We start from the raw sequence: 25,289 nt of genomic DNA, 5'->3' as shown, positions 1-25,289 counted from the left end.
TTTGCTAAAGGTACCCTCACCAGAGTGAAGTGTGAAATCAACACGAGCCCCATCATGACACGGTGTCGTTTGAAAAATAATTGTCTCAAATTCTCATGCGCCTCGACCTTGCCTGGGTTTGTTCCTTTCGATTTAAAACTCTCAGGAGATGTTAACACCAATGGGGTGACCTCCCTGCGGGCGGCTTTTGTCGTTGTTACATTAACTTTCTAAAAATTATGTTTACACGTTTAAAAAAAAATAAAATAAAGATGGCTAGGAATGAAAGGGTTAAAATCCCCGGTGAGCTAAATGCTGTATTGATCTCTATCGATAGTTGTTCAACGGCACAAGCGATGGGCTTCGGTGCATCAGAAACGCTGAGCTAATTGATTGGCCCGCTAGTTTTGCACAGACTTTATTTGTTGGCTTGGATGGTGGGACTCACCTGTTTTAAAACGCGGTCAAGGTGTGTCCGGTAAGGGGCCGGCCCTGCATTCCTGAATATAGAAGGGTCGGTTTGTCCCACTAACCTTCGTATCTGAAGGGTGTTTGTATACTCGTTAAAAACTCTTACAAGTTATCCGAAGGAGCAGCGGAGAACCTGATGCCACCCGGATGGCTCTGGGTTTCCTCTGTACTTTTCAGTCACTTCTGGACTGAAATGCATGATTCTCCATCCCTATTCGTTTCTGTTCGGTTCGCTCATCGGTAACTCCGGAGCTGTCCCTTAGCTAAGTGTGTGTCTATACAAAAAAAAAAAAAACCCCATTTATTATTTGAAAGCCTTCTAATGGTCTGTGCTTTTTGGAGGCGATGCACTTTGCAGTCAGAGAGACTCACCGCCGTGTGCCTCAATACACCGGAGTCTTGTTACAATTTCCTGTTCTAGCCCTAATTCTGGAGCGTCTTTGCTGTCTCAAAGACCAATCCAAACCACGCGTTCACACCGTTCCATCGGAGGGCCCCTAATCTGGCGCAGGCAAAACACTTTGACTTCAGCAGGGGCTGCAGGAGGGACCCTTTCTTACAGCCTGAAATGGAGAGACCTGGTAATGTTAGTTTGGGGGTGGGGGACGACTCTCAGAGAGTGGGGTTGGTGGGGACATGATTATCCATATATTTCAGATATAGTGTTTTGAAAGCCGGGATGGTGAACTATAGATGTGTGTGGGCGTGCGGGGAGGGAGAAGGTATACAGGTCATTCTACTTGAAGACACTGCTGTGTGTGTGATCTGCGTATATCTCGTGTGGAGGGGGGGGGTGTAATCAGAGTACAACTGCGCACACACACGTAAATATCACGGACTTTAAAAGCTGCCCACCGTCTCTGCTGAGAGGCTGTGGAAATAGATCAGATCAGAGAGTCAAACAGGAAAGACTGGGAAATTTTTAAAAGGGTGATTCTAAAAATGGTTCCAAACGCAAAGGGTGGCGCTCCGTTTGCCGTCTAAACATGGCTGGGGTGGTGTCCCTCTGGCGGGAGCCGCGGTCGGAAGTCTCTTATGCCATTGCAGCAGCCTGTGGTTAGTTCTGGACCATCAAGGGCTAGCTTGGCCTCTTTGGGTGACTCTAGACTGTCCAGCGCAGGAGGGAGACTGCCTCGAACAGGCTTGCCTGACAGAGCAGATCGGTGGTGTCGGTGTAGCCTGTGGGGTTTACCGCCTGCGCCTTCATTTGAATCGCCCGGTGGGTGCACAGGCCAGGACAACCACCATCTAGCTGCGTTCCCTCGCTGAAGGCAAGGTCAATTGGCTTCCTAGATCCTTTCCGGCAGTGCTGCAGCGTTGTTCAAGGGGGGGAAAGCGACCCCTGTTCTTGCACTGCGGTGACTGGCAGTGGCTCCCAGGTTTCCAGGGCAGGGGATGAATATTGAGAACAACGCCGCGCAAGCACTGCGCTCCTTTAATGGTCAGCCCCCACCGCCTCCTCCACACCCCGCATGGCCGGTGGGGTGGGCGAGGCGTGACACCGGGGCAGCAGCGCCAGAAACAAGCCCGCTAGGGAGGACATGAGGAGAGGGGAGTTGGTGCCGGACTCCCATTTTCATACAACCCCCCAACCCCAAACCGGGAGGGCTTTGGGCTTAACCCGAGCGGGGTGGGAGGCCGGGATGCAAGGTCCGCGCAACTGGAAGAAGTGGGTTCTTTTGCACATCTGGCCGGCCCCAGCATCGGGGGGGGGGGGACGGGGACGCTGAGAAAAGGGCTGTTGGTAGCTTGAGTCTTTGCAACTGCGATGAAAAGCTCCGGGATTCACTTCTCTTTCCCCAAGACACCTCTGTGTATAATTTGACAGGGAGGAAGAACGGGCCTCGCCCTGCTCCCAGTGAAGCTGGTGGCAAAATCCCCACTGACTTCAATGGGGGAGGAGGGTCGGGCCCATAACTCTTTCCAAATGCCCATCAGTAACAAATCAAAGTCTCCGCAGCCCCCCCATACAACCCCCCCACATTCGCCCCTCCTGCAGGCTTCGGGGTGGCAGGGCTCAATCTCACCGCCTGCGGCTGCCTTTTGGGGCAGGTTTGGGGCACGGAGGCAGCTGTTTGGTGGGGAGCCTGCCCGGCCCAGTACCCCGCCGCACCGAGGGCGTTTTCCCCATTCATCCGTCTGCAAATTCCTTGTCAGGGAACCAAAAACTTTGGGGAGCTGTGTCAGAAAGAGCAACGCTGCGTTTGGGGGGGCTCCAAGCGGTTTTATTTTCCAGCCCAGACGGGGATGGTCCTGCGTCTTCTCCAAAGGACACATACAAGCAGGCTACAGCGATGAGTAAATAACACTGACTTTTCTAAATAACTCTCCCCCCACGTAGCCTTGGAAACTGACAATACTCCTCCGCAGTTGGGAGGGGGACGGGGCTTATCGTCTTTTGTTTCAAATAAAAACAAATGATATTAAGAAACTGGAGGGGGCCCAGATTGGAGAGGGGGCCAAGGGCTAATGCAGAGGGGGGGGTGAAGATGAAGGAAAAGCTTTTGTAGATGTGGAAGCTTATAATCAACAGACATTGGAAACTTAAAACCAACAGACACTGCTGGAAACTGCCCCGAGAAAAGCCCATTCAGATGAACTGAAAGGGCAATAGCTCATGGAGTTTGCAGCTCTGACTGTCGCCCTATGGAAAGGATCGTCCTGTATAATCAGCGAAGGGACAGCACAGCCATTGGAGAGAAATTCAGGAGGTCGATTTTTTAAAAAAAGAGCTGTCCTGGGCCTCTCAGGTTTTGTTTAACATTTTCCATTCCAGATCACAGTGCTTGAGTGAGGGGTCTAACTTACAATTCCTTTTAGCAAAACATCTTCCTTGATACCTGAATCTCAAACCTCACAGTTTGGTTTAGACGTAACATAGATTCGGTTCACCTGTCTCTTTCCCCTTTGTTCCGAATTTCCTTTCCAAGATGCAGGCTACAGGAAACGAATCGAACCTGAATGTCGATCGGCAAAAGCAGTTAAAAATGTGTTTTGAATTTTTTTTCTTTCTTTTCCCCTCAACCCCTCGAGTTTGCAGTTTGCCAGTATAGAATCAAACGACTTTTCACCTAAATCTGCTTTAAAACAGAATAAAGAAATATGCGGATTTGTTTAAATTGATAGCTATCCCTAAACAAAATGAAAGCCCTGAAATGGTTTAGCTTTTCTGATTAAGAAAAACAGTAGCTAAATTATTTTATCAATTGAAAACTAGGGGTTGCTACCAAAATAAAAAAAAAAGAAAAAAGAAAAAATGTTGTCCGTGGGAAAAGCAAAACACGGTAAAGAAACAGGGTTCTTTTAAAAAAATCTCGTTTGAGGGCCTTATACTTATAAGGAAAATCATTTTCAGATAATATTTCCCTTAAATCCTTTTTTGCCATTCCTGACTTAAACCAGATCAATGGAGAGAAACTTTCAGCATTCACCTCTTTTACACTGGTAGGAGGAACATGTCTACAACCATTTCTATATTTTCCTACAAGGGAAATGGACTTATTTATTGATTGTCTTTAACGTGTTCTGCTTTTTAGTGTGATACACTTGTTAGAAAAATACTATAAGGATTATTAAGCACTAGTTCTCGTTGAACTTCATTTCAATTGATAACCATTAATTCTTTCTCTATGTATTGCAAAACAGAAAAATAGCAACAAACAGCATGAAAACTTCCATTCATTTGAGAGCTGACTGATTTGCTGAATATTTGCTTGTTTATTTTTAAAGGATAATCTTGCCTTCCCATTCTAGGGCACACTAAAACAGAAATAAATACATTAATCAGAAGTGAGTCATTTTACATGCATAAAATCTGTATAATTTATACCATCAAGTTAGACTGGGAGGAGGAGGAAGGCTGATGAAATGTAAGAGATTGGGTGACGCAACAAGATAATATATGGAGAATTCCCAAAGAAGACTCTCTTTTCTTAACTATCATAAACTAGAATCAAGTGCAAATAGCGTCAGGTCCTGTACATCTGTCGATCAAGCGACTTCAGAGAGATTTCCTTCAACAGACTTTTTTAAAAAGCCCCCGAACTGTTTTATTATAAATATTTGAGCACAGGCTTCACCGCAATCTGAGAAAAACTACATAACAAGCTAAGGTTTGAAGTAGATGCATAATAAATAGCGGAAACTGACTCGGCTTCCATTTGTTGAACTGTGGCTACCAAACAGAATATCATTTTAAATCGAGTTATGCTTGTAGCTAGCGCTGGGCCCACTGCACCATTTGCGCCTCTGCATGTATGATGAGAGAGAGAAAAGCAGGTACCCTTTTTTTTTTTAAAGGGACCAGTTTTCCCCAGCAGTTTCAAGAAAGAAGCAAAACTGACCAGGGTTCTTTGTTCTCAGCTTTGGAAATTATAGCTTTAAAACTTTTCCCAAACTCCTTTGTTCAGATATCACTTCTGCCTCAATTGCTCTCAGGTTCTGTTCGCATCCCCTCCCCTGTTTACCTCAGAAAGTTCAGAGTAGCAGGAGAAACAGCCTTTTAACCAAACAGGACATTTCTTGCTCCCTCGCTGTATTCCCCCCCTAGGAATATGGGCACTGACTTCAGAGCCCTTTTCCACTCTCTGAAAATAGCCGATGATTTTTTTTTTCATCTTAACTGAGCCAATCTTGACGTGGCCAACTGAACATTTTAAACACAAAATCAGCCCTTGTATTTGCTACCTGTACCAAAGGAAAAAACATCAGCCTGTGGGGAACTTAAACGCAGAGAGATTTTCCACTCCATGCATTTGATGAAGTGGGTTTTAGTCCAGGAAAGCTTATGCCCTAATAAATGTATTAGTCTCTAAGGTGCCACAAGGACTCCTCCTTGTTTTTGCTGATACAGACTAACAGGGCTACCACCCTGAAACCAGAGAAAAGAGGCACTCTCAGTTCAGTCTAGCATAGTATTTGCATTTCCCTTGTAACCCCCAGCCCCTTTATTTTTGATGTCCCTTGAAGTATGATGTCTTGAGGTACTTTCCCACTTTTCCTAACTCACCTTGTACAATTAAAATGGAAGACAACCATAAATTGTGCTAGAACCATTTTAATATAATTATACATATCTGCCAAATCCAGGGGAAAAAAGGTTTATGCATATATATCTTTTTTCTCAATTAACATCTGCAAGCATAAACGACAATGAATTTCTCCGTGTAAATTCATCAGGGTCAGAGCAATTGACCAATGTCCTGTTTTATTTCTACTGCCGGCTTGGCCAGCAGTAAGTTACTACAGATGAGTTTAGTGTCCTTGTGTGTTTTTCTTCTTTCTCTTTCATTCAGAGACAGTTTGTTGTAAAAAGTTTCAGTACAGTTCACCCGTGGTGAAAGGCGATCTTTTTAGGTATTTGTTTTTGTTTGTTTTTTTAAAAAAGATGATACTAGGTAACTCAGTTGCTCTGAATTTCACTTATAATTATAACCTATTTAAATCACAGCAGAACCCCTGCTGGGGAGGAGTTCACAGTTGCATACAATACAGGAGATCACAGTTTTGAAGTCTAGCACAGATTAAAAACCACAGATGTACCATGTATATAAGACACACACTGATTGTCTCTTAAAAACTACATATTGACTCCTTATGAACATTTCTTCTTCTTCTTTTTTTTTTAAATAAAGTAGTGCAGCTAGGACAATCAGTCACACAACCCACACAACCCTGAACCAAGGTCTGTCAGTGCCAACTAGCAAGTTGGGCATGAAACAGTTGAATGAGCTTGAGAAAGAGAAAGAGAGAGAGACGCTGTCCATTCCAAAGATTTTTAACCAAGGGTTGGCTAGCACGCTGGAAACCTCAGGGTAAAGGATCTTTCCACACACACACAAAAGAAAGGAGAGAGAAAAAAAACACAACCAAACCTAGACTTTCTTTTTAAAACTGGCCCATAGGTGGAATGATCTGCCATTCCTTTCAAACAAAGAAACCCAACAGTTGGCTAAAACTATAAAGAACACAGGTAGGTCTGTCTGCTTCTGCTCAGTAGATGATCTGTCCTTTTAAGGCCTTCTTCCTTCATTTCTTCTTTATTCCTTTCCAGAGCTTTTGGGCAGGAGGTGAATCTAGGTATGATCACACCAACTGTCTCTTTTTTTTTCTTTTTTTTTTCTTTTTTTTTTTCTCTTTAATTTAACCAAGACCTGACTAAAACTGGAATGTTCAGCCCAGCATGTTTATTATTATTATTTATTTATTATTCATATTTATTCTTATCACAAAGGGGTCCTACAGGCCTTCACAAAACCTGGAACTTCCATGAAGATGTCTGGTCTTTATAATCCAAGCAGTCAGCATTGAAGTTTAGCTTCCAGGAGGCGGTTTGGTCCTTATAATCCAAGCAGTCGGTGGTTGAGTTAAAGCCCAAACTTGATGCTCCATAGCCCTGGGTGGAGAGGGAAGCTGGGGACTGGTTGAGATGGCTGGTGACTGCATTGGTGCCCATAGGGCTGAGTGTGGCCCCTGGTCCAGGAAGCTGGTGGTGCATCGGGGTCAAATAAGATCCACAATCCATCCCCCCGAAGTAGGAGGTTGAACCAGCGTAGCCTTGGCTGTAGCCTGAAGCCTGGGTGTAGGTCATGGGGTAGGAGCGCTGCATGCAAGAAGAGGATGTGGACAGGGGGTCTGAGAGTGGGGAGATGGAAGCCGGGCTCCAGATAGACACGGGGGCGCTGCTGCTGGAAATGGCTGGGACGGAGGTGCTGGAAGGGGGGGTGAACTGCCCGCTGGTGCCGCTCTCCGAACTTACTTCGCGAGCCGGGGAGCTCTTCTTCTTGGCCGGCCTCACTTTGCTCTGGCCCCCGTTCTGCTGCTGCTGTTGCTGCTGGCGGCACTTGGCCCGGCGGTTTTTGAACCACACCTGGGAGGGAAGGCGAGAGAGAAGCCGCGGGTTAGTGCCGCGAATGCCCCTGCCCAGGGGCGAGGAGGGGGTCGGAGGCGCCCGGGGGTTATCCCAGCGGGGGCTGGTTTGAAAGGGGTCCCACACTGCGGGATTGGGAGGAGGAAGAAGTAGAAATGAGCAAATCAAACCGTTTAATAAGGGCCTGGGGGGGGGGGGGGAGGGGAATAACCCTCTCAATCTGCTCTGCCTGCCAGCCTCGGGCCCCCCAGGGCCGCCAGTTAATTGGAAACAATAGAGCCTCACACCGGGTGGAAACAGGGAGACAAAGGGGAGAGCGTGTTCGCAGAGGCGTTGCTTGTCCCTGAGGCAGGCGGCGGATTCTCCGCTCCCGGCCCAGCTGCCCGGCCTCGCCGATGGACATGCAGAGCAGGTATTTGATTGGGGGATTATTCGCGCCGCGGGGAACCCAGGCATCCGGGGCTGCTGCCCACTGATCCCAACAACCCACTTCCACTCGTGCCCTCTCGCCTCGGCCCTTCCCTCTCCTGGAGGCTCTGCCAGGCCCCAAGGCACTGCTCGCTGCCAGTTAGGGTCTACAGAAAGTCTTGGTCCTGTTGTGTGGACAGTTTACTGGGGGAGGGGAGGGGAGAAGAGGAAGGGGAAATGGGGCCTTTAACATGATAGCACTGCTGGTTTTTGCAGATGGCACCTTCGCTGTAGCTAGTTGCTTGTGTTGGCCATATAGACTTGATTGCACCAGGCGTTGCAGATTCCCAAGATCAGTTGGCTATTTAAAGATGTGTTGCCCTTTACTGCAATTGGCCTTTTGGCCCTATAGATGCCCTGGGACCAGTGACACAGAGAGGGTAGCATAGACCCTTTCACTCAGGTTTAGGTCCCGATCCTGCGGAGGATCTCTCCTGGACCGGTAGAGTCAATGGCAAAAACAGGACCTGTGGGAGTGGGACCCTGGTAAGTTTCAAACAACTGGCTCTGCTGCTCAGATAAAAACCCTAAAACCAAGGTGGGTAGACGGAGGGAGGCTGGCGCCCCCAGACACGAGAAGACTAGGCTAATAAAACACCCTGAAAGTTGTTTGCACCAAACAAACGTTCGGAGCTCAGTCCTTACTCGGGCCAAAGGGACTTCCCTGGGATTTTTGCCTGAGTAAGGAAGGCAAGACTAGATCCCTCCTCCCCCATTCTTTTCCCTACCCATCACTCCAGTCCCTCAGTGAGTGTGAGACCCAGTTTTCTGCTGCCCCTTGACTCAGTTGGAAACACTGCTAAGGTTCCCCGCACCCTCTCCCCAGCCTTCATCCACTGACGTCAAAACACCTCTGGCTTTGAATGGTGCAGGAGGGGTCCCTTGTCTGGAGTCTAATGGCCTCCCAGACACTTGCTCTCCAATTAGCTGGCGGGGCAGGCGGAGGTGAGACCTTGCAGCTGTCCCCGTTGCCTATGGAGTCTCTGTAGCCTCCGTCAGTGGCTCTGGGAGCTGCTTCCAAGCGGCAAAGAGGCCCCCCGGACTGGCTGCGGGAGCAGAGGCTGGGCCTGGGTTTGAGTCTATTTGTGACACCGCTCAGGCAGGGAGAAAAGGGGGAAATCAGACTCCCCGCTAAAGCCACTGAGCTGCGTTTTGCCGGAGTGCGCGCCAGCCAGGTTTCCTCCCTGAGCTTCCAATGCACGTTCCCTGGACCCCTTCCTGGGGCCTGCAATTCAGCGGGAGCAAGGATCGGGTCCCTTCGGCAGCTTCCAGGAGAGCAAGGGTTGGCTGGGCCTAGGGCGTTTGTCCCCGAGCTGTCCCAGCTCTACAGACACCGGCAAAGGAACTGAACTCTCCCGGCCTAGCGGCAGCTCCTGGCCACAAAACCTGCCTCTGGCAATTGCGATCCATGGAGAGGGCTGCTGGGGAGAGTCGTCTTTGGATTCCAGGGGATAAAGGCTGGGGCGAGGGGCGGAGGGCTGGGGCTAGGGCAGGGTGGGAGGCAGGACGGCCAGGGGAGCGCTTGAGGGAGGAAGGGGGCTGCTGATGGAGGGTGTCTTGGGGCGCCAGGTCCGGGAAGCTCCCAGCGCTGCGGGTGCCTGGCCTGGGTGAACGGGAGCGGGGGGATGGGTCCCTACCTGCACCCTAGACTCGGGCAGGTTGATTTTCAGAGCTACTTCCTCGCGCATGAAGATGTCCGGGTAGCGGGTCTTGGCGAACAGCGCCTCCAGGACGTCCAGCTGCGCCCGGGTGAAGGTGGTGCGCTCCCGCCGCTGCTTCCGAGGGGTCGCTGCGAAGAGCAGCCGGAGGCCCTTAGTGACATTCAGCAGCAGCCCCTCAGCCCAGCCGGGCAACCGGCCCAGGCACCGCGCAGACCCTTCCCCACAGCACCCCGCGCAGCGCCCCCCGGGGACAGCAAACCCCCCGCCCCCAGCGCCCCGAGCCCCTCATGGCAGGGACCCCCGCCCAGCCCCGCTCCCGCAGCCCCAAGCACCAGCTGTGAAAGTTACCCCGGCGGGGGAAGGCGCAGGGGCGCATTTCCCAGGGACATGCGCCCCCTGCCCCAAGCTACCCACCCCCCGCTTCCCAGCCCATGCCGGCTGCGCCTCTCCGGGCAGGAGGCAGGGCGTTCTTGGCTGCCCTGACCCCAGATCCTCTGGTTGGGGCTATGGAGTGTACCCAAGGCCGGGGGCCGGGGCGAGCCCTGCTCTCCAGGGGCCTGACTCAGTCCCCAGCGCAGCGGAGTCCTTTCCTCCCTCGGCAGCAGAGGCCGAGTCACGCCGCTTACCCGGGTATCCCACGGAAGGATGAAGCAAGTCCATGCCCGAGGTTGTCAGACTCAGCCCGTTGACTGCATAAGGTGGTTGCTTGAGATAAGACATCATGCTAAAGTTGTGCTTGGAGGGGAGTTGGCCAAAAATTCGGGGAAGGGGGAAAGGCCCGGAAGGTCTCGATTCCCTCGGGCGCGGAGATTCGGGGTCCCGGCGGGCTGGCTGAAATCAGGTGTCTACAAAGTGAAATTAAAAAAAGGAGGGGTTGGTTAATCGAGCTGTCTGGAGTCGATCTCTTATCTCCGCTGGCTTGTTTGAGTGTGAATCTCAACAGGCAATCCCTCTGCTCGGAGACACCGAGACCTCCAGCTGCATTTTGGACCGGAGGATACTGACTAGATAAACGCATTTAAACAACAACAAAAAAAGTTACACCCCATCCAGTAATTACAACCCGCCTCGCAGGAGCACAACCCCCCATGCCTTCAAATGCACACATTGTATTGCTACCCTGGGCATTTGCATAGGATTCGTTGGCTGGCACTAGCTAATTGTCTCAAACAAAACTTGATTGGGGCCATTTGCAGACACAAAGACCTCCTTGGCTAAATAAATAATGCTGATAACAAAGCCCATTGGTGAGAAACAAAGAAACAATTCAAGAAACTGATCTCTCCCTCGGTCTTGTTGCAGGGCTTTTTAACTACCCCAGCGTTTGCCACATTCAACTGCTACGAACCCCAAAATGCTGGTGCATTTAAGACCTGAAATGCTACCTTGGAAAGAGGCAAACTTTTCTGTCCCACCACGATCATTCCACGTTTGAAGTGATTTCTGTCAGCCATTTTTCACCTAATTAGTACTTTGGGTAATTAGATTTAGAGGTAAGTAAGAGATTTATTAGGCTTTCAGAAGCTCTTGCTTATGGAGCTAACGCTAAACAAACAAGCATTTAACTTTCAAACAGAAATCATCACATGGCTAAACTTGCTTCCAGATTTCCCCTGGTAGTAAAAGAGTATCATTGAACATCTGCAGCATTTTCTTTCCATTGCAAGACTGTGTTAACAGGAAGATGCACGTTACCATGCAATCCACTCTTGCATTTAGACTGTATACCGCTTTGTGGTCTTAAGAAACAGCGAGGTGATGGGAGAAGAAGTGTCATCATTTAACTTTCCAGCCACAAATTCCCTTTGGTGTTGTGTCCCAAGCCCTTCTGACACCTATTTGGAATGCAGCCGCCTGCCCCCCCCCAAAAAAACTATTTACTTTTTCACCCTGCTTCAGGATTCCAAAGTGTGACATTAACACATCCTGACAGATTAAACCATTAGCATTTCTTTAATAAAAATCTTGTCCTGCTCTTGGAAAGAGCTAAGGACTTTGCAACTTTGAGAAAGCGACGTTTTTTTTCCAAAATGGCGGACAAAGGGTAAGGAATTTCCAAGTGTCCTAGTCTCTAGAAGATTTGGATAGTGATATTTTAGACTGGCTGGCTTCCTGCACAAGCAGCTATTTGAATGAACTCCTTAATAGGGAAGTTAATTTATTTTTCGCGTTACAAAAACATATCTCCTTTAATTGAAAGTTAATGCACCAAAAAAGTGAATGAGACATTTCAGGGTTTTCCCCCATATTCAAAGGTAGATATTTCATTAAATAAATACATCTCAGCCAAGTTATAAACAAAGACACCTTCCTCTATTTCAGTTCCTATGTTACTGCAAACCCCAGTCTAAGGAAGATTTTGAATTAGTATTTTACTTGGTTTTTTTTTTTTTTACTTTCCTGAATTGCATGAATTAATTAATACATTCAGATACTTATTATTGTATTTCCTCTTGAACCTAATTATAAATAATTTGCAAATCCTTCTTCTATTAGGGAGAAAAATAGGATAAGAAGATGTTTGTTTTAAAAAGAATATTGTGTGTGCATATTTGTGTGTATGTGTGACATATACATGTATAATACACACATATACACACATTGTTCATTCACGCATCTGTTTCACAAAAATCCTTAGGGAAGAATTTAAGTTTAAATTTTTAAAATTCTCAGAACAAAAAAAAAATCGCTCTTATTTGTATTGTTTTGGTGTTTGACCACATGCAACTTTTAGAGGGACATCCCCAGGCCCAGTTTCCTACTGAAATAGGATTAAAAGCTTCCATCATTGGTGTCAAACTTTTTTCAAGTGAATTCGTTTTAGCCCTGGTGGGAGAGATTTTCTATCCTTTTTTTTTTTTTAGTGCAGAAAAACTGCATCACTTTGAAAGTGGAGGGATACACTATAAACCCAAGGCGTTTACAAAACACACTTGCCTGCAAGTGGAAATACAATGAAAAGTTTGGTTTACGTCCTACCTGCTCAGCAGCGAAGCCCCTTTGCATGCGGGTTGGTTGATCTGACCTGCTTCATAGCAAGATCGCAGTTTTATACCTAACGGCTATTCTGCGCAATCTGTCACCTTTTTCTCTCTCCCAAAGATCCAATCTACCAGTTGCTCGCCCCTCGCTCAATAATAATTACCCCGTCCAAGAATTAATTATAATAAATGTTTTCTTGATAAACTAACGAGATAATCCGAGTGGCACACGGTCCCTAATTACGGGCCGCCAGACCCAGCTCTGCAGATCATGTGCACTGATTAATTTTCTGCCTGATGGCAATGAAACAAAACATATAGACTGGCACACTGTTTATCAAAACAAGAAGCCCGGTGTTTGGTCTTTTAAGAACTGCAGGGAAAGTTTGAGGCCTTGGGGAATCCACCAGGCTTTGGCTGAACGTGAGAGAATCATTTAAGAGATTTTTTTTTTTTTGTGCATAGTCACTTTCTGGTTTTTAATATTTTTTGTGACAGTCTCTCTCCCTCCCTTTTAACAGGAAGGGGAACTTTTTGTATTCCAAAGTTAGCAGTGGGTTTAGAGGTCTGATCAAATTTTGCTCTTCATTCGACCCGACCAGTGTAACTAAAAACATTCCAAAACCTCAAAATTCTCCTTCAAAACAATAAATACAAAGTTTTCAAAACCCAGCCCTTCATTGCTATACAATGAAACCACAGGCAGGGTTAAAACCAGAGATCGACCCAGGAACGGACTAACCAACCGTATTATATTAAAACCCCCAAATCCTGCCAGGCTCACGCTTTTTAAAAACATTTGATTTGATTTGCACCTTAAGCCCGCTTGGGTCGCCATGAATGTAAACAAACGTAGCCCCGAATGACTGAATAAAGAAGAGATTACCACTGGGGAGAAACTTGCACTGAGGTTACCTTCTTCCACTAAAGGGGAACAAGTTTAAAGAGCTGTATGTATATTAGCTCCAGTTTAGCTAATAAAGGTGCTTTCAAAGAAGGGAAGTGCCTGCTACCTACATACGCCGGCCCGGAACCCAATATGTACCTACATACGCCGGAGTCCTGTATATAAAGCAAATGGCTTCTCTTTGAAAACACCTTTCCAATGAAGCTGCGAACCATTCGTCTCCCTTTTAGAAATCGATCCAGTTCCTGTCATTCATTTAAACAGCAGATAGAAGCAGTTTCCCATTTATTTATTTATTCTCTCCCCCCCAAGATGCTTTAAAGAGTCGCCCCCCCTCCACATATCCACTTTTTTTTTTAATCTAACCCTTTTCTTGTTGCCTCGAGTCCTTTCTGGTCAAAGCCATGTTTGCAAAATGACTTTTTCCTTTGCTTAGTCTATCGATCGGGAGTCTTAGGCAGAAATCTGTTTATCAATAACCGCTGAGGCGAGGGGATTTAATTCCAATTATTTTTTTATTTAAAAAGTATATGTACCGCCAGAGAGCGGCTCGAGTCAAGAGGATCAGGCCAATAACCACAACAATAAGGGTTGTTGTCCCCCCCCCCATGGAAAAACTCGATCTTGTGGAGGAGAGTCCCACAGACAACAGCATAAAGGAAGGGAAGGGGGGAAATTCGAGGGGCTGTATCTACCCGCCTCCTCAATTAGCTAATTTGGTCCCTGCATTTTCATCCAGAGGAAAGACTCTACATTTCGGGGAAAGGAAAATGAATTAAATTGGGGGCATAGGCGAGCCAGTTTCTAAACATGCTCCTCTCCCCTCCCCTCCCTCCCCCCCAGGACTGCGAAAATATGACCGGTCTAAATCAAAACAATGGGTTACATTTCCTTCCAAAAATGATATCTAAAGAGAGTCTTGATGCTTCGGATGACTGCCCGGTGCAAAGAGAAATCCGCCCTCACCCGTTCCCCAAAAAGCAAGCAGGCATTTTATTGTCAACTCTCCTGATACAGCAGCTCAGGTTTACAGGCGAGATTCAGGGGGTACAGCAGAATCCCATCCACATGCGCCGAAAAACGATTCTTTCAAAAAAGCAAACCCCTTTTCACTTACCTTGAAGCGTCTAGGGAGGCGTGTGCCGGGGGCAGGGCAAAAAACGGACCAAATGATCCTGGCCAAATTCAAAATCAAGAGTTCTCCTACAAAAGAAATCACAAAGCAGTAGGTTAGAAATCTTGCATTCTGGATCCACCTGGCCCAAGAAGTCAACGAAAAAGGGGCGAGCGAGGCTACAGGCGAGCGAGGGGCCGGGGTGTGGATTCGATACCTACAAAGTCGGCCGTTGCAGGATCTGGCCAAGTGATTTGCTTTTTAATAACAGTGGAGAGTGAGTTGGAGCTGAGGTCTCTACCTCTCTCGGGGAGATTTGCTGAGAAAGCGCCGCTCTGGCAACTTTTTGACGCAAACTCTCCAACCAATGGCAGGCAGAGAATGATTGACACATCTAAGCCAGGGGGGAAATAATAAAAACACACAACAGGGGGAGGAAAACAGGCCACTGCTGCACCAGGGGGACAATCAGGCAACAAATAACAGCGACCAAAATGACACCAGAATATACATAAAAGAAACGATGCTCGCTTTAAAAATATACATTCTGGGCTGGGGCATATGAACTAATTGTACAATTAACATGACGGACAGCAAAGATCACGTTACCCTATTGCTGGGGAGAGAAGGAAGAGGGGGGGGGGAGATAACACACTCACACACACACAAAAATGAGGATATTAAAATATAAGAGTAAACATTATGGGAAAGGGGGGAAAAAGTGGGTAAATACAGGGGACTGCAAAGCAAAAGCTGCCAAGAAGCTCTTGGATTAAAAGCAAAACGCCTGTCAAAGACGAAGACGCTGAGGTATCAAAGAAAGTGAAACTAAGCCAGAGAAAGGGAGAAAGAAGGCGCCAGCACAAACTATTTCAGGGGGCTCCCCCCCCCCACCTGCCATACTAAACACACGAATGGTTAGCGGATCTGGGCTAGGACAAGGGCAGACAGAAAACGGGCTACCACTGTCCCTGCGCTAGATTTCCAGTTTAGGGTCCAGTGGATTGCTGCAAGAATAGATATTCCAGAGGGCATGGGATAGCCAGCGCAAAGGAGCCATCAGCCATCCCGGGGTGTGTGTGTATAATATATATACACCTATAACATATATAGAACCTATGCAGTATATAATATACATACACCTAGAATATATATATATATATATATAACCTATGCAGTCAAAATGGGGGACTGGGGCGAGCTGGATTGAATTTACAGTCCCTATAGGACATGCAAATATTTAAATACAAATAAAGGGGATGCGGCAGGGGAGGGGGATATTGTACGGTTCCTAGCTGCAAGCAAAATCCGGAGAAATCCCGAAATGTCAGCGATCTGCTGGCAGCACCAAGGAGCGGTAGATGCCCGTTGCACTTTATACACGTCCCATCGGACTGCGATCGCTGCCGAACTTTTCCCCACCGCGCGGAGAGCGAGCCCAATGAACACGTTTAAAATAGGCTTTTTAACAAAAAAAATCTCGCGGCGATCAGGAGACAGAAAGCAACCAAGAAAGCGGCGCCCCTGCCTCTACCGGCACCGGGGGGAAAAATTAAAATAAAACCAGCTCGAGCCTTTGAATGTGGCGACCTGTGGCAATGAAGTTAGAGGAATTAATGCGTCTCTTTGTGGCGCTTTCTTGTGTGGAATCAAACGTGGTTGTCCTTGGGACGGACAGCAATTAACGCATGATTTCAATGCAGCCGAGTTAGCAATTTGCAGCACAGCTTCTGGAGTTTTATTTGCGGGGGGGGGGGGGGATTAAAGAAAACAAAAAGCAACGTAAAACAACAACAATCGCCCGCCCCCCTTCCGTCCCTGCCCTTTGCGCTGCTTGTCTCCCACTTCCAGGGCTACTTTTCGGGAAGTTCTCCTGGCCGGGACGCAGCCTAGAGAACCCGGAACTGAAGTTGCAGTTGCTTGTTGGGGACCCAGCAGTGTCCAATTCCCTGCTTGCCCAAGATAATTAAAGCATAGATCCACCATCCCACTTTTTAGCAGCCCTGACACATTTATTTTGAGGGGGGGGGGAGTCCTGGCTCTTTGTAACCCCCCCCCCCCAGTTACTAGATACAGATCTGTGCATACAATACTTCACTCCGAAATGATGTAAATATCCCGAGATAGGCACCGCCACCCCACCCCTCCGAATTTCATTTAACATAGCAGCAATAATAAATATCGAAATTCAACCCCCTCCCCCCCCCCCACACATTCGTCCCCACACTATTTAATAACCTTGGAAGAAATCTAAAGATAATTCTTTCCCGTGTATCCTGGGGCAGAAGGAATTTTTTTTTCTGAGTCGAAATCAATTTTTAAAAGGGGGGCAGTAAAAGGGGAATGGGGTACGTAAATGGGGGTGGAGTGGGAGACGCAGTTAAATAAAATACAGCGCCCAAGAAACTAGTTAAAAGCTGGGATAGAAGATCTGGAACTACGTTATAGTCCAAGCCACAGGACTTGCAGTAAAAACAACAAGGAGTCTGGTGGCACCTTAAAGACTAACAGATTTATTTGGGCATAAGCTTTCGTGGGTAAAAACCTCACTGAAATATCCAATCTAGCAGCAACTCCTGAAACTGACCATGCTTATATCTTGTGGGGCAGTGTGGATAAGTGAGCTCCCTTTCCCGTAGATAGGGGACTGCATGAGGCGAGCTCTCAGCCCTTTCCTTTGCCCTCTAGTCTAATAACTTTTGGAATAATCGCACGGCCAATAAAACAAGTGGCAGAAATGGACGGTGTTACTTAAATAAACAAGGGTCTCTTTAAAATTCTCATCCACTTCAGATGTCTAAAGTAAGATTGTGATGATTTTGTCACGGTTTGGTAAATTTACCCCTTTAAGAGGCTTTCATAAATCCCAGAACACACCTTCAGCCAGATTTGAATATAGATTTAGGTTTTAAAACCCAGAAGCTGGGAACACCGCTTTATCAAAGAGAATTTCCCTTTAGCTTAGCAATGTGCTGGAATGGCTCTTGCAAAGATTGGATCTGAAAGGGGGAAAAAAAAGGGGGAACCTTTTTTTCTGGAGGAATTCTGCACAGACTTTGAAGCAGCTTCAGTTTTCCTGCAGCTAATGGGAAAGTTGCAAAAACTGGTTCTCCCGCTGTAAGAATTTGCGTTTTCATTTTTTTTTAAAACTTTCCAATCTGTTCTTTTCAATTTGGAAACCATTTCAGATCAGGGGCAGCCCCAGAAACCCAGTCTAGCTCGGGATAAATTGATAGTCAGTGGACGCTGCGTGTTGAACTATAAGAACTTTTGTCCTCTGAGAACCAAAAATCTACTTCTGGGATGAAAAGCGCTCTCACTTCTGATTTTCAGTAAGTTCTTCGACTTCCAATACCAATTGCGTTAAATAGCCATTCATTTCCTCTCTCTCTGCATAGATGTATCAGCCATTCTCTCTCTTTCGCTCTCTATTTATTTCTGATTCCTTTGGCATTATTTTGCAATCCTACTAAGTTGACTGTTTTGCAAGCGTTTATTGCTGTTTGTATTTATTTCCCCGCCGGCGGATAGCGCTGAACTGCTCGGTTTGTATATGATGACAAAAAGAAAGAGTTTATTATGGGAGACTTAAGCAAGCCCCCGTAAAACGCACCGATTTATGATCTGCCACCTTTCTGTAGCTGGTCGGATCCGGGAAGCAATGCATGCCACTCACTTCGCTTTTCCCTCAGCGGATTTGTGTCTAGTTAAAATATTCCGCACTTCCCTTGCATTTTATCTGCAATTCAGCTGCGGTTTCCAACACTTCTCCTGCCCCCCCCCTCAAAAAACTTATTTTTCTTGGGGGGGGGGGAAGGATGCTATTTAAACAGCCATTCACAAATACCAAGAGCCACTTTTCAGAAATGTTACCAGTCCTTGCCATGTTCAAAAGAGCTCCCTTTTCATTTTGTCTCAGAGCTGCAGACTCTCCTTTGGGTTTTTTTCTTAGTCTCCATCCCAGCCTCGATTAAACCAACTTTCATAATTTGTATGGGGGGGAGGGTGGGGAGGAGATGGGGGAAGAAATCTGGCAATCTGGAAGCTGCCAATTTTACAACCATCTATTTCCTAAACATGATACACTGAGCGAGAGGGAGAGAAGAGGGAACTACACCCGAGGAAGGGCTGAACATGAACTCTTGCCCAAACCAGAAAAGTCTCCCTGAAATCAAGACATAAATTCGCAGTGCGAATGTGACCGTAACAAAAGAAGATCTTGTGTGTTTCCGGAGAGAGCTGGCTGGGGGTTGTGCAGATGAGTGTCTTTGGGCGAAGAGGCGAAAAAGAGATGGGTGTGGGTTGGGTGCGAACTAGGGTGGAAATGTTCTGTGCATCTTTGGGGGAAGTGTGGGAGCCGGTGGGTATCAGTTTCCGTAATTTTCCTCTCCTAGCCTGAGTTGCCGGGATGATCAGCTCTGTGTAGCAATCAGGTTCTAGCCTGGTATTAAAACCACGACCACACTCCAGTATCTAGCGTGCTGGCAAACTTCATAGCCAGCTTGGAGGGGAGGGAAACCAGGGTTTGTCAGAAAGAAGAAAAATAAACCCTCAGCGAAGCTTGAAACGAGTCTTTCCTTCCTAACCTTTTCCAGCCTTTATTTCCCGCAGATGGGGAAAAAACAACAACTTTTTTTAGTGAGATCCGCAAAGAACTTTTCCTCTCCTTTGGTTTCCTTTGGACTTTTAATCAGAGCCCATCAGCTGCAGCCACATATACAAGAATCGATATAAAGTAATCCGTGGAGCTGGGATAAGGTTTTAATCGAAAATCTTCTTTGCCATTCTTTGCAGATCTTCTTTAGCCGCTGGCTGGTGGAGAAACAAATGTTCATTTGCCCCCCCCCCTTACACACACACGCACACAAAATGCAGAAAACTTGCAAAAGATCAGAAACCAACTGTTGTTACCCCGTGAATAAGAAAGGAACCCTCGTGTTATCTTCTTTCTGTCCCTTACTTCCATCTATTGCTTGGTGGCTTTTGTACATTCATCTCTGAACAGAACCATAGTTTCATCTTTTAAATGGCATGTTGGAAATATGATTTTACCTGCAAAAGAAAGGGGCGGATTTGTGCGTGTTGTTAGCAAAGATCAAAACAAGCATAACAGGGTCAGGAAATCTTCTAGTAAACGAAATCCTTTAATTTGCCAAAGATTAAGGAAGGACTATCACACTTTTTAAAACCGTTTTTTTGTTTGTTTTTGTTAAATGATCTACAATTTAACTCGCTTCTTTCATTTCAGGAAATATTTATTTTCCACTGTCAAAAACCAGACTTTAGTCCTTTCAAAATAGCGCTAGGTATTTTGCTCAGAGGGGATGGGGGGGAAGCCAGCGTTTTAAACAATACCACCAGCTTCAATTTGTTTTGTTATTTTAAATTCATTGTAAATCCATTCTGGCTCCCCTGTGTTCCTGCCTGATTAAACTGTGTGATTTGTCCCCCAAAAGCTGCACATTATCTACAAGTGCAAGTCCATTTGCAAGCATCAGCCTCGGGTTTAATGTAAGCAAACTGGACCGAGTAAAAAAGTTTACCCGCGTAATTGCAGCTAAGAGTCGACTATAGTTGGTTTAATCATTGTTTTCTATCTGATAAGTGCGTTTTAAAGAATGGACACGGCCTTTTTTTTTTTTTTTAATCTGAAGGAAGCGAGCCTGCCTGGCCATATTTGAAACCCAAGCTGGCGTCTTATCTGTATAGAATTTCAATTTATTTAAAAGCCTGGTATTTAATAAACGACATGGGCCACATTTAGTTTAGGCAGCTTCCCCCCCCCCTCCTTTCCCTCCCCCCGGGTTGTACTTTCTCCGTAATCATGTCTAATGAAAAAGTGGGATTTCCCCATTATTTAGAGGGGAAAAAAAAGTGAAAATATAATGCATCTTCATTAGGAAAATTGACTGCTGTGCTCAAGACAGTTCTTAATTGAAAAGGCAACCTATTTTAATGGTGTGGGTGAGGAGAAGATTACATACTTTATCCAAACACAAAGACAATTAATAATGAGAAGCAGCCTGCTACCATTAACGCTAATGCACTTGCATCAATGTCAGTGTAAGTGCCCATACCTGAGACATATAGTGAAATGCACCCCCGGTCCACTTGCCTGGCGTTCATTTCACCCTGTACCAGGGGGCGAGGACCGGCCACGTTATTTTTGCTCCAGTGATAACTGATAAAGAGAAGAAACGAGGCACGGATGCCCCCGATTTTGGTTCCGTTTTTTAATGGCAGTATAAACCAGCAAGTTGTACAAATCCAACTCGTCCCCTTGCGCATTTTAAAGGGGCTTTAATTGAGGGAAACTGCATCGTTCAGGCCAGAACAATGCAGAGCGGGGTTAGCATTTAATCGGCCGGTCGCAAACGAATGTGTGTCCCAAAGCCACAGATAAATCGTTTCTCCCATCCCTTGCTAAAGATGAGCTTTCAACTAAACCACGCCGGAGTTTAATGCATTGGTTTGGGTTATTTTTTTGCAATCAGGTTTCATTCCAGGGTTTTGCTGAAAGCTCCATTTATGCAGATCTTAGGGTTTGTTTGTTTGTTTTGTTTTTCCAAACCAAGCTTTTCTTTTCGGGTCAAAAGATCAGTGACTCCAATGCGAAATGTCTGGCTAGAGAGAGAGAGAGATTGAAAGATACATTTAGAGGAGCTGGCTTTCCCTAAACGAAACAAAGTCGAGATCCATACAGCTCCAAGTCCCTCCTTTGGCAGCGAAGCTGATTTATGAATTAAAAAATAAAAGACATAAGCCAGCAGGTGTCAGTTCCCCTCCCCCACAATACATCCGCCGAGGTGCCACAAACACACTTTTTATGGCTGAATTTCGAGCGTCTTCTCCTACATTTTAACTATTCCTTTCCCGACACGACCCCTCCTCACTCAAGATTTGCACAGAAGTTTTCTGTAGGTCTTTGTAACAGTCAAGACAAAAGCTGGGGGTGGGGTGTGGGGTGGGAGACACATCCTATCTCTGTCTATGGAAACCGATTTCATTTCACTGCTGCTACGGAGTTTAGCTCGTCAGTTCTTTGTCAATTGCACCGAGCGGAGTTAGGTTTAAACAGGGGCCCGTGACGAGGCACAGACCGGCTCCACACCACACGTGCCCTGCCCAGGTGCTCACTGAACACGAGTCGGGAGCTCGGGGCAGTGGGGGTGAGTGGTAAGATAAGGGCAAAGTTTTGCCTGGGATTTTTGTAGCCCATGATCCAGGGCCGTCTCCCCAATGGCCGTGGTCCCTCCCCACCTGCCAGTATTATCGCCGGCGGGTCCTTTAACCCGACGGGTGGGGTCACCCCTGACTTTTCTCCCTCCTGCCCCCCCCCCACGCCTCCCCACTCCAGAGGCTGCTGGTGGCGATCGCTGGCTGCAAACCTGGGGGAAGGAGGTTTCCAGGCGGGCCTGTTGGACAATCTAGACGTCCCGCCCCCCTTGCAGCAATCAATCGCTCGCCCTAATTTGCAGGGGGTGGGGGAGAGGGAAGGGGGGAGCTGCTCGTTGCAATCCCCAAGGGGCTGGGACAGGGCCCAGGATTGCAGCGCCCCGAATAGGATTCACCCCCCCCCCCAAATAACCCTGGGAGCTTTAGCCCCCGCGCCCAGCCGGCTTTGGGGGGCTGCCCCTGGCGGGGCTGGTCGCAGGCTGGGCTCGGCTCTGCCAGCCCCTCGGCGCAGGGCTCTGGGCCCAGCCACCAGCCCGGCCCAAGCTGCTGGCAGCTCCCGGCCCTTCCCCGGCCTCATTCCAGCGAGTCGGCTTCCCCGGAGCTGTTCTCCTCCCCCGGGTCTGTGCCCAGCCCGCGGGCCGCCAGCTGCAGGCTCAGCCCGCATGGCGAGCCCCCGCCAGGAACAGCTGCCAGGCCGGCTCCCGCCCCGGCCCGGCCCGCGGGCTGCTCAGCCCCCGAGGAGAGAGGGGAAGGGACCAGCCAGCGCCTGGACAGCTCCCGCCCCCAGACAGACAGACACAGAGTGCCCCAGCTCCTGCCATCAGACAGACAGACACAGAGTGCCCCAGCTCCTGCCCCCAGACAGACAGACAGACAGACAGACACAGAGTGCCCAGCCAGCTCCTGCCATCAGACAGACAGACACAGAGTGCCCCAGCTCCTGCCCCCAGACAGACAGACACAGAGTGCCCCAGCTCCCGCCCTCAGACAGACAGACACAGAGTGCCCAGCCAGCTCCTGTCCTCAGACAGACAGAGACAGAGTGCCCAGCCAGCTCCTGTCCTCAGACAGACAGACAGACACAGAGTGCCCCAGCTCCTGCCCCCAGACAGACAGACAGACAGACAGACAGACACAGAGTGCCCAGCCAGCTCCTGCCATCAGACAGACAGACACAGAGTGCCCCAGCTCCTGCCCTCAGACAGACAGACACAGAGTGCCCCAGCTCCCGCCCTCAGACAGACAGACACAGAGTGCCCAGCCAGCTCCTGCCCTCAGACAGACAGACACAGAGTGCCCCAGCTCCCGCCCTCAGACAGACAGACACAGAGTGCCCCAGCTCCTGCCCTCAGACAGACAGACACAGAGTGCCCCAGCTCCTGCCCTCAGACAGACAGACACAGAGTGCCCCAGCTCCCGCCCTCAGACAGGCAGACACAGAGTGCCCAGCCAGCTCCTGCCCTCAGACAGACAGACACAGAGTGCCCCAGCTCCTGCCCTCAGACAGACAGACACAGAGTGCCCCAGCTCCCGCCCTCAGACAGACAGACACAGAGTGCCCCAGCTCCCGCCCTCAGACAGACAGACACAGAGTGCCCCAGCTCCCGCCCTCAGACAGACAGACACAGAGTGCCCCAGCTCCTGCCCTCAGACAGAGAGACACAGAGTGCCCAGCCAGCTCCTGCCCTCAGACAGACACAGAGTGCCCCAGCTCCCGCCCTCAGACAGACAGACACAGAGTGCCCCAGCTCCTGCCCTCAGACAGACAGACACAGAGTGCCCAGCTCCTGCCCTCAGACAGACAGACACAGAGTGCCCAGCCAGCTCCTGCCCTCAGACAGACAGACACAGAGTGCCCCAGCTCCTGCCCCCAGACAGACAGACACAGAGTGCCCAGCCAGCTCCCGCCCTCAGACAGACAGACACAGAGTGCCCCAGCTCCTGCCCTCAGACAGACAGAGACAGAGTGCCCCAGCTCCTGCCCCCAGACAGACAGACACAGAGTGCCCAGCCAGCTCCTGTCCTCAGACAGACAGACACAGAGTGCCCCAGCTCCTGCCCCCAGACAGACAGACACAGAGTGCCCAGCCAGCTCCTGTCCTCAGACAGACAGAGACAGAGTGCCCAGCCAGCTCCTGTCCTCAGACAGACAGACACAGAGTGCCCAGCCAGCTCCTGTCCTCAGACAGACAGAGACAGAGTGCCCAGCCAGCTCCTGCCCTCAGACAGACAGACACAGTGCCCCAGCTCCTGCCCCCAGACAGACAGACACAGAGTGCCCCAGCTCCTGCCCTCAGACAGACAGACACAGAGTGCCCCAGCTCCTGCCCCCAGACAGACAGACCCAGAGTGCCCAGCCAGTTCCTGCCCTCAGATAGACAGACACAGAGTGCCCCAGCTCCTGCCCTCAGACAGACAGACACAGAGTGCCCAGCCAGCTCCTGCCCTCAGACAGACAGACACAGAGTGCCCCAGCTCGTGCCCCCAGACAGACAGACACAGAGTGCCCCAGCTCCTGCCCTCAGACAGACAGACACAGAGTGCCCCAGGTCCCGCCCTCAGACAGACAGACACAGAGTGCCCCAGCTCCTGCCCTCAGACAGACAGACACAGAGTGCCCAGCCAGCTCCTGCCCTCAGACAGACAGACACAGAGTGCCCCAGCTCCCGCCCTCAGACAGACAGACACAGAGTGCCCCAGCTCCTGCCCTCAGACAGACAGACACAGAGTGCCCAGCTCCTGCCCTCAGACAGACAGACACAGAGTGCCCAGCCAGCTCCTGCCCTCAGACAGACAGACACAGAGTGCCCAGCCAGCTCCCGCCCTCAGACAGACAGACACAGAGTGCCCCAGCTCCTGCCCTCAGACAGACAGAGACAGAGTGCCCAGCCAGCTCCTGTCCTCAGACAGACAGACCCAGAGTGCCCAGCCAGTTCCTGCCCTCAGACAGACAGACACAGAGTGCCCAGCCAGCTCCTGTCCTCAGACAGACAGAGACAGAGTGCCCAGCCAGGTCCTGCCCTCAGACAGACAGACACAGAGTGCCCCAGCTCGTGCCCCCAGACAGACAGACACAGAGTGCCCCAGCTCCTGCCCTCAGACAGACAGACACAGAGTGCCCCAGGTCCCGCCCTCAGACAGACAGACACAGAGTGCCCCAGCTCCTGCCCTCAGACAGACAGACACAGAGTGCCCAGCCAGCTCCTGCCCTCAGACAGACAGACACAGAGTGCCCCAGCTCCCGCCCTCAGACAGACAGACACAGAGTGCCCCAGCTCCTGCCCTCAGACAGACAGACACAGAGTGCCCAGCTCCTGCCCTCAGACAGAGAGACACAGAGTGCCCAGCCAGCTCCTGCCCTCAGACAGACAGACACAGAGTGCCCAGCCAGCTCCCGCCCTCAGACAGACAGACACAGAGTGCCCCAGCTCCTGCCCTCAGACAGACAGAGACAGAGTGCCCCAGCTCCTGCCCCCAGACAGACAGACACAGAGTGCCCCAGCTCCTGCCCCCAGACAGACAGACACAGAGTGCCCAGCCAGCTCCTGTCCTCAGACAGACAGAGACAGAGTGCCCAGCCAGCTCCTGTCCTCAGACAGACAGACACAGAGTGCCCAGCCAGCTCCTGTCCTCAGACAGACAGAGACAGAGTGCCCAGCCAGGT

At 49.1% G+C, this 25,289-nt stretch overlaps 1 protein-coding gene across 1 annotated transcript; it reads right to left on the bottom strand.

Annotated features, from left to right (window-relative positions):
- Positions 1 to 6,653: 6,653 nt before the first annotated feature.
- Positions 6,654 to 14,742, bottom strand: OTX2 (orthodenticle homeobox 2). The gene is made up of 5 exons (XM_054027664.1): positions 14,671 to 14,742; positions 14,453 to 14,538; positions 10,074 to 10,292; positions 9,424 to 9,575; positions 6,654 to 7,318 (listed from the first exon to the last, which is right to left on the bottom strand). The coding sequence occupies exons 3-5, from the start codon at positions 10,168 to 10,170 to the stop codon at positions 6,698 to 6,700; spliced, it is 870 nt and encodes a 289-aa protein (XP_053883639.1). The 5' UTR covers positions 10,171 to 10,292; positions 14,453 to 14,538; positions 14,671 to 14,742; the 3' UTR covers positions 6,654 to 6,697.
- Positions 14,743 to 25,289: the final 10,547 nt, after the last annotated feature.

This window comes from Malaclemys terrapin, chromosome 4 (assembly GCF_027887155.1).
Source record: "Malaclemys terrapin pileata isolate rMalTer1 chromosome 4, rMalTer1.hap1, whole genome shotgun sequence".
NCBI lineage: Eukaryota > Metazoa > Chordata > Testudines > Emydidae > Malaclemys > Malaclemys terrapin.
Note: the sequence above shows the minus strand (reverse complement) of the source record. Positions and strands in the feature narration are given on the sequence as shown.